This window comes from Trachymyrmex septentrionalis, unplaced genomic scaffold, assembly GCF_001594115.1.
Source record: "Trachymyrmex septentrionalis isolate Tsep2-gDNA-1 unplaced genomic scaffold, Tsep1.0 scaffold66, whole genome shotgun sequence".
Classification (NCBI taxonomy): Eukaryota; Metazoa; Arthropoda; class Insecta; order Hymenoptera; family Formicidae; genus Trachymyrmex; species Trachymyrmex septentrionalis.
The window spans coordinates 2,222,774-2,230,393 of NW_017305843.1; the positions used below are offsets into that span (position 1 = coordinate 2,222,774).

At 31.9% G+C, this 7,620-nt stretch overlaps 1 protein-coding gene across 1 annotated transcript in view; it reads right to left on the bottom strand.

Annotated features, from left to right (window-relative positions):
• Window positions 1-7,620, bottom strand: part of LOC108753190 (filaggrin) — a 135,329-nt gene that overhangs the window by 105,417 nt on the left and 22,292 nt on the right. The window contains exons 2-3 of the mRNA XM_018494572.1: window positions 2,522-2,693; window positions 1,376-1,637 (exon numbers count right to left, since the gene is read on the bottom strand). Coding sequence (XP_018350074.1) covers window positions 1,376-1,637; window positions 2,522-2,658 — 399 coding nt within the window. The 5' untranslated portion in view covers window positions 2,659-2,693. The remainder of the gene's footprint in view (window positions 1-1,375; window positions 1,638-2,521; window positions 2,694-7,620) is intronic.

Consider the following 7,620-nt stretch of genomic DNA (forward strand, 5'->3'; position numbering starts at 1 on the left):
TGATAAGCTTTTAAAAGTAGAGATTTCAAGCTTTAAAACCCTTTTTTTAAATTTGAATTTCATTCATTATTGACGAAGATATTGTATATACAACTTTGAGCTAAAAAATACGCGATGACTTTTTACTTAACCTAAATTCTTTAAAAAAATGTCTATAATGCCCGCATTCTATACCAGTGTAGTCCAATTTTAATCTCGGTTCAACTAACTCTTCATCATTTTCTAGTTCTGAGAATTAGGAATGGATGAAGAATGATAATTAAATCAAAATTAAAATTAATCTACATTGGTAGAGAAATGGGTATAAAATAAAAAATCTTTAAAACGCACGTATTACGTCATAAACATTAGTTTTATTTTTTTCGATCGTTTTTGGTTTTCGCTTATTAATCAGAACTCGTTAACGAGTATCATTATCGCTATGATCGTTATGAAATTGTGTCAATTGCCAAAGGGGCCTGTGCTATAGGGCGCCATTATCGTTACGTCGTTCACGGACTAAACTTGCGTAGCCATAAGAGCACGAGGAGCCGTGCGGCTGTCTCTACTTCCAAATACGGTCGAAGCACGTACGAACAACCGGCGCGGTTGGCGCAACTTCATCGCGTGTCGCGAGAAGAAAGTATTTTTATTCTCGTACGTCCTGTTTGAGAGGAGAACTCGTCCGTACGAGCGATCTGTCGCGATAACTCGAACTTCGAACGTGCGTGTCACTTTATTGACTTTTATTACTCCACACTCCACTCAATATCTCATTGACGTATCACCTGATTTGGGAACGTCCGTCTATATCAATTCATTTATACAATATCATAATCGATCGAAATACGTTCAGGAACACATTTCAGACATGATAAGTGATTTTATAAAATATACACGGAGAAAAATATTTGGATGAATTAAATGGAATTCTGGTGGAAAATAAACGATACAGAATTTTGGTTAAGATTTCTGATCAAATCTACTAGAATTCTAATAGATGTAACCAAGGAAATTCTGAATGTTGGTCATCTTAACCCGAAATCTAGTAGATTTAATTTGAATTTTGGGTCGTTCATTTTCTACCAGAATTCTAGTTAATTCAACTAGGTACTTTTCTCTGTGTAAAGATTAATAATTCAAAATTTTCAATAATATTCGGTCACAATGTGATTGAGAATGCGATCAACTTGGCGTTACAATAAAGTGCTTTGAATCATTTGATTGACTAATCGGAAGAAAGAATTGTAATCTAATTTATACTAAGATTTAAAGAAAAATGCTTTAAATTTATAATATCAAGTGGACTGTAACTTAAATAACGACAAAGAGCACCAATGTGTTAGATCAATAAAACAAATTATTTAAATTTGTTCGATTTTGTCTCAAGACATACATTTACGTGATTTTTTCTGGACGTAACGGACGAGTCTTGCGAGGATCCTCTTGCGTAATGCCGAGCGAAGACCTCGGCGAGTCTGGATCTTCCTGAGCTCGCATTTGACTTGGATTTACTTGGCGGCGAGCCATCGACAACACCCGCTAAATTCGGATTGCTGCTCTTGCGCTCCGGAAACACTAAGTGCTCGATGTTCGGCGTGTATCCAGGATCGTTCCTGACAATGTCCTGGAGCGTCACGCGGCTGGGTCCGCCATTACTGCAACAATCCATGCGTAATGCCAATTTTCGTTAACTGTTGTCAATGATGATAAAATGACTGTATATGAAATTATTTTTACTAGATTCGTATTAATAATAATAATAATAATAGTAGTAATAATAATAATAATAATAATGTGATAAGTTAATAGGCTAATAAACTAGCAAGCCGTTAGTTTTTTAAATAATATTACACTAAAAAAGAATTATTAAATTTTAATACATATTTCTTTGAATAGTACTAACACTTTACGATAAATACTTACTTAATAAAAGAATAATCAAATTAATTATTATTATATCAAATAAGTATATGTTTATATTTAGTAAATATTTACTTGGAATTTCAAATAAGTATTTATTGAAATTTAGTATTTTTTTGATATATAATTATTAGACTACGGATATTTATGCAAAATACTTAACTGAATATTGACCATCGGGGCAGTCGATCGTTGTTGGTTAAAGAATTATTGAAAAGTAAAATAAAAAAGTTGAGATTGCCATCTGTAAATATGCAATTTATGCAAAATGTGCATTTTATGCAAAATATTCAGTTAAAAATCCTTAATCTAATAATTATATATATTATAATTATATCTGTCAATTAAAAAATATGATATATTTATTGAATGAAAATATAATTATAATTATTTAAAGAAATTAAACATCCGTCTTACTCGTTTATTAATCAATTATCTTATATTATGACTATAGATGACTATAGATGGATCGAAAGACGTCTAAAAATTCATTCCGAGAAAGTTCAAATAAATGCCTGAAGATATAAATTATTCCATAAATGGATTTTAATCTTTTAATTATTTAATTAATTTAATTAAGATAAATTCTTGATATAAATTTGTAAATGTTTTAACTAACCTGGGCCCAAAACCATGCGACTGTCTTTGTCCGCGTCTCTTCCCGCTGCCACGACCAGGCTTGATGTTTGTCACCTCGGCCAATTGCAGCAAACGGCTGCGATGCTGCCGTAACAGCGGGTCCTCCCGACGATTCATTCTATCCTGTGCACTTGGAATCTTGCTCCTGCATCCTGGAATTAACCAAGAAAAGAAGACAATAAATTCACTTAAAATTTACTAATGTCCTTTCATATCTTCATACACCGCAATTATATTTTTCGCACAACACCAATAAATAATTGTTTCACTGCGTGAAGAAAAAAAATACTTCTTAGAATGGATTCTTAAAACATTGTAATAAAATTAAAAAATACAAATAGGTGATAAAGGCCGTATTCGGTCTGCAGTGTTTAATAATAGCAGTTTAATAATATATTTGTATAAGTTTTTTATAATTTTCTATTAAAGCAAATTGCGCGCCAATTATTTGTCGGTCTTAAAACATAGCTCTAAACTGAAACTAGAGTACACAATATCATAAATTAAGTTGACAAACATTTTAATATTACGGATTATATTATACAAGCACTTTATATTACAAGCATTTTAATATTACTGATGTTATATCTTTGAAACACTAGTAGAGAAATTATTGCGAAAAATATCATCTCAACCAGAATTCAAACCTGGATCTCTCTCATTCTGCGTGGGCATCTTATCAATTTGATCACTGTGGCACATGGTAATAATAAGAGTTAAAAAAGTTTGTACAAGACGGAAAAAGGTATTTGTGCTGGCAAAGTTCAACATATGTAGAAAAAGCATACTCGTTGCAAAATATTAATTTAAATTTCCATAATGTTCACGACAACAAATAGTTTAATAAAGTAAGTCTTGCTTACAGTGCTTATACATTTTTATGAGATTTGCAAAAGCGTGGGCTTGCTTTTAATCACTCTTTCCACAAGGATCGGTCAGAGAAGAGAAATTTACCACGAGCATACACTGCTTGTGCTGCTTTTAGACTCGTCTTCTCTCTTTTATCTCATTTTGATGCGAGAAGAGAAGGCAGATATATAACAGAAAGGAGAAAAATGCTGTTGTCCTCCGCTGTCTGCTTGCCGGTTGCGCACCTTTAAAAACGTTCTCTTTCTTCTCACCTCTCGAAAACTTGGCGATTCCTTATCGCGTATGTAAAATATGTATAAATTCATATTTCTCCTAAGGAATAATACTTTTTTCCAAGCAAAATATTTTTAGTTCCAATGTGTATCATAAGGCTAATATTTTGCATTTATTCGATATTTTTTCGTTAAAAAATTTTCTAATAATTTAAAGAAAATGTCAAGAAAAATAATCGTTTCAAAAAAGAACAAGATATTTATTGCAATTCTAAAATGCCATTAAAAGTACTTAGGCTTTTAGATATTTCAGTGTAAATTGTAAATAACTTTCTGAGAATTTCTAATTGAGAATAGAGGAAAGTAAGAATTCCAAAAAAGTGTCGTAATTTTAAGATCTCAGATAGCACAACTGATTCATTTGAACTCGAAAAATATTCACCTTTTGCTCTTTATAAATTAGCATAATCTGTTTAAAATGAACATAAATAAAAAAAAATTCAAAAATATATATAATACAAAATATGTATGCATATTTGTATATATAGTATGTTATCTTTAATAAAAATAATATTTAATTTACATAAAAATTAAGTGTGATAAAACTGAAATTTATTTCGTAAATAGGAAATCAATAACAATTTTTTTGAACTCTGTGATGGAATATTCTTAAAATTGCATGCCTTTAGCTTCTCAGGTTTTAGATATTTCAGTGTAACTTATAAACAATTTTTTCAAAATTTCCTTCACTTCCTGAAAATACTGCTTATAATAATTAATTGTTCTTAATCTCGGCGTAAACAAATTTTTTGTAACAAATAGCAATCTCGCGCGTGAACGCGATAAATGGGTAAATAGTCGAAAACAAACTGATGAATATCCTTCCAACTTTTCGTTTTTATTTTTTTCAATAATGTCACTCCTGGCAGTAGTTTTAAAACAGAGCGCATTAAAATATCGACTATCGAAGAAAGTTTGGCGGTCATGAATAGTTAGCCGCAAAAGCAACAATATGCATGCCGGAAAATTTAATATCAGCCGAAATTAACCGATAAAGCAAATATTTCAAATGTTTGTTCTCCATGTTTTAATTTTCATTGGATCGTTTGGTGTTTTTGATATGCAGGGTAAAGAAACGAATAAAGATTTTCCTAAAAAAGAATACCACAATGAAAGGATACACAGTGTTTCAGGATCATCGAATTTTCTTTTAATCAAGGACACTTTGGAAGAAGATAAAAATCCATGAGAGGCGAAACCAGTATGGATGATATAGAACATTCCATACTTATAAATATTCCATACCTATGTGAGAGATATTTGATCGGGACTCTTATGACAGGCTTCTAAAGAGCTATACCTTTCCAATATGTCTATTGCACACTGAACGCGATGAATAACGATTGATATTCAATGAAGCTCTGCGTTTTCGCACGTGATGATGTCAAACAGAACTCTCATTGGATATCGCTCATCGTTTATCGTTCATCGCATTTTCAGTGTACAATAATTTTATTTAAAAAAATAAAATCAGAGCAGCTACTTTTGCCATGTAAGAAAAGTATGAGGAAATATATATTTACCTCCTCTATCCCTAGAAATTCCATACATTGAAAAATTTTACTTCTTCGCCCCTACAAGAATCTCCATTTTAAATTGCTTTTTGAGATTCATCAATCTTTGCCGCAGTCAGCATTCGAGTAAACGCGTTCACGACCGACAATTTTTTCCTCTTAAGGAAATCCTAAACTCGTTTTATTGACTCAAACAAATTTACATACATATGATTTACGTGTCATTGAAACATCGCATGCACACATGCGCAATAAATTTAACGATAAAGTGTCTAAAAATCTAATTCTGAGAACTCGACGGTGTTTGTTCATGTAAACTACTAGTTTGCAGACTACAATTTCGTAAACACAGATTGCAAAGCTTTTGTATCAAACAAATATTATCACAATGTTAACATTCAGCTATAAACGCTATATTATATTAAGAAATAGTAAAAATTTCAATTTCAAAATTTTTTTCGTTCTCAGTATAAATTTCTCACAAATACGTATACTTTAATTCTGGAAAAAAATTTTCAAATTAGTAAAAAAAGAAAAAAGTAATTGTTATTACAAACATTATTGCGTTTGGTGGATAATATATACAACTTTAGGATCTTAATCGATCGACGAAATTAAATTCACCAACCTTGATGCTAGACATGTCTTAAATGACGATTTTACTTCCTCCGTTACAAATCGTTTTCCGATTCTATTAAGAACCGCTCTCTTTTGCAACTTCCAGTTACGTTGACGCATAGTCTGTATTTTGGTTCACTCGGGCTCAATGAAAAGCTCGTTTTCTCTGTGGCGAGGGTTTTCTCACTGGCGCATCGGCGGCACTCTATTTACTGAAATTCAACGATTTTTCCTGCACGGATTTAGCCGCGTTGTGTTGTAAAATACCAGGACCAGACACAGAATCAAGGATTTTAAAGGTCGATTGACCTTTAAAAAGATCCGACATGTGTAACGTTTTTAGATCAACAAAGCGTGAATTCCGGGAAGCCACTGTTTTCTGTGTCAATTTGATTTATTCGGAGTCGTGTGAAATGGTATACTTTTCTCTGTAATTTTGCTAGAGTAACATATACACGCACGTGCCGCCTATAATTTTCAAAAATTGGACAACATGTCGTTGGCGCGTCGTTAGTTCCACTTTGCGGGATTTTTGTTCAAGGAATCGTGGTGATTCGGAATGTAATTTGTAGCCCATAAAAGTATCATTCGTTTCAAGTTATTATCATTGGCGACGGGGGGAGGAAAAGCACAGAGCAGGAAAACACGGGGGCGACGCCAAATCGAAGAGTAAATCGTGCGCGCGCGCGCGCGATTACTCGTCGGAGGGATGATCGGATTTGCGTGCATTTGGACAGCGAATTTCGAGACGTGCAGCGCACGTAACCCACCCTATAAATTGCGAGTTCTGATTAGGATTTACGAGGGCACAAGCACGCTCTTTAAAACGAGCACCACGAGGTACACCGCGAGTTCTCCAATCGAAATTTATGGCTGCGTACCTCGCAAAAAGAAAATAAGAAAAATAGGAGGACGAAATCTCGCTGGCGAAGAAGGGAATTTTTACCACGAGCTCGTACGTTCTCTGACAATGCGAATGTTTCGACCCTTAATCTTTTCTGCGGTACTAATGCTATTTGATTTACATACACTCACTTCCTTATGTTCATGGAGAACAGTTTTATCACATTGGGAATAATGAGAATATACTTGATTACATAAATATAGTTTAATCGCTTTTGTATCGCCGTTATATTGTTATTTGCAATATTTTCTGATAATTATAAATGGAAAGAATAGAATAAATATATACAGATAAATATAAATCAAACGATTGTAAAGAGAATCAAAAGATTATAAGAGAAAGATCCTCATATTTTGGTCGAAGCGAATCTATTGGTGCATAATAATATTTAAATATACACTTTGTGATTTGTAATATTTCAATTAATAATATTTATTCACAAATTTGCAAATATATTTTTTCAGTTTTATAACTGTATACTGATTCGATTTATATGATATTTATATGACTTGAAATACAATTATAAACTGAAGTTAGAAATAACATCACAAATAACATTGATCGCTAATTTAATAATAATGCTAATAAGCATTTTAAAATACGAAATGCAAAAAATATCACCTTTATCAGAGTTTGAATTCGGAATTCCGGCATTGTGTGTCGATCAATTATGCTTATAACAGTCATTTACCAATTAGAATATAGTCATATAGCTTTTTAGTCAAAGTTATAGTTTTAAAAAACCAAAAACTAATTTTTTAAAACTTTTTTTATCAAATATGAACATTTTAACTACAAAAAAATTAATTTTTTTTAAAATTAATTTTTGATCTTTTTAAAATATGATTTAGCAAAAAAAAAAACGATTATATAATTTAATTGATAAATGGCTATATTCAGC